At 46.3% G+C, this 1,580-nt stretch overlaps 1 protein-coding gene across 1 annotated transcript; it reads left to right on the top strand.

Annotated features, from left to right (window-relative positions):
- Window position 1: 1 nt before the first annotated feature.
- Window positions 2–1,273, top strand: TM35_000741000 (uncharacterized protein; the record flags this gene model as incomplete). Its single annotated transcript, XM_029031265.1, has 1 exon — window positions 2–1,273. A coding segment is annotated over one exon (1,272 nt), but the record flags the coding sequence as incomplete, so codon positions are not given.
- Between the last annotated feature and the right edge of the window lie 307 nt (window positions 1,274–1,580).

The raw sequence follows: 1,580 nt of genomic DNA on the forward strand, positions 1-1,580 counted from the left end.
TGCTGCTGCTGTTGATAATGACAGTCCCAGTGGCCGTGGTGTATCCCGTGGGGCTGTGGAGGTGTCGTGCGGGGCCGGCGGTGCGCTGCGTGTACGCCCCGCTGCTGCGAGCGAGTGGCTTACATGCGGTGCGGGCAGCCGTGTGTCTGCATGTGGGAAGTACGCAGACCTCTGCCGCCAGCGTACCGCAAGAACAGCAAGAACAACCACCATTGCTACTACTACTGATGGACAGCTAAAGGCGGTGATGGCTTTTGTAGGTAGTACTAGGGTTGATGTACCTTCGTATAATCCTGCTGATTGGGAAAAAGTAGAAAAGAAGCATTGGGAGTTGCGCAAGAGAGAAAAACTTACGTTTAAAGAGGCAGAAAAACTACTTGAACAAATAAATAAAGAAGAAGAAATGAAGAATCAAGAGGCACTAAAACTGAAACAGGAAAGTGAGGTACTGGAAAATGCCGCAAAAGCACAACAATTACAAGCTGCTGCAGAAGGTCATGTTGCAGAGAATACGTCTCTAGCTGCATCAGAAGCCCAGGCAACAGCACTAACACATAAAGGCGCACAACCATCTCAAGGTGTTAATTCACATCCAAACGTACCACCAGCTGAGTCGGCAAACTCCACTGATAACAGTAATGGCAATCATGGTGATGTTTTGCAGCAGTCTTCTCCAGCAGCTACAAGAACACATCCAACAGTAACGCCAACTACGGGCGCACAACCATCTGAAGGTGTTCATTCCAATTCAAACGTACCACAAACTGAGGCTAAAACAGCCCCAGATAACAGTTCTGTTAATCCTGGTGGTGCTATGCAGCATTCTTCTCCAGGAGAGGAGAGTACTGCACCCAGTGATGTTAATTCCGGTAACCAACCTACTGCAACTCCAAGTGCTGCTGCTATATCAGGCTCAGAAGAAACAAATACCACTATTCCGGCTAATACCGGGAATGCTGTCAGTGAAGAATCAACCGCGACACCTTCTCTTGACTCTAATCTTACCACGCAATCTACTGCAACTGATGATGTAACTGCCGCACCAGCCTCACACGAAACAAATACCACTACACCGCTGAGCCCCGAGAACACTACCACAGAAGCACCAACTACCACTCTATCTCCATCTCTCGTACCAAACGCAGAGATCAGCAGCATCGCTTCCGCAGTGCAGAAGAACAAGGGTAATGCTGACAGCAGTATCATCAGTTCTGTGTGGGTGCGTGTGCCGCTACTGATTGTGGCTGTGTTGGTCTCCGCTACCGTGTACTGAACATTGGGACTCATCTGAGGGCAACTAATAATAATAATGGTTAAACCAACATAATCATAATTACTTATATCCCCCATGGGTGAAAAAACTAATAATCTGTTTATCAGCTTTCTCTTTTAATTGGAGTTTCTTTTCTTTTACTTTTGTGTGTGTTTTTTTGTTTTCTAATAATTCCATTACTTGCTTTTCCCGTTGTGTGTGTGTGCAGAAAACTGGGCTGTTCTGCTCACTGACGGTATACATCTCTTGCTAGTACACACAGATGTGTGTGTGTGTGTGTGTGGAGTAATTTAATATACATAAACTA

The sequence above is a fragment of the Trypanosoma theileri genome (genome assembly GCF_002087225.1).
Source record: "Trypanosoma theileri isolate Edinburgh chromosome Unknown TM35_Tth_74_V1, whole genome shotgun sequence".
Classification (NCBI taxonomy): domain Eukaryota; phylum Euglenozoa; class Kinetoplastea; order Trypanosomatida; family Trypanosomatidae; genus Trypanosoma; species Trypanosoma theileri.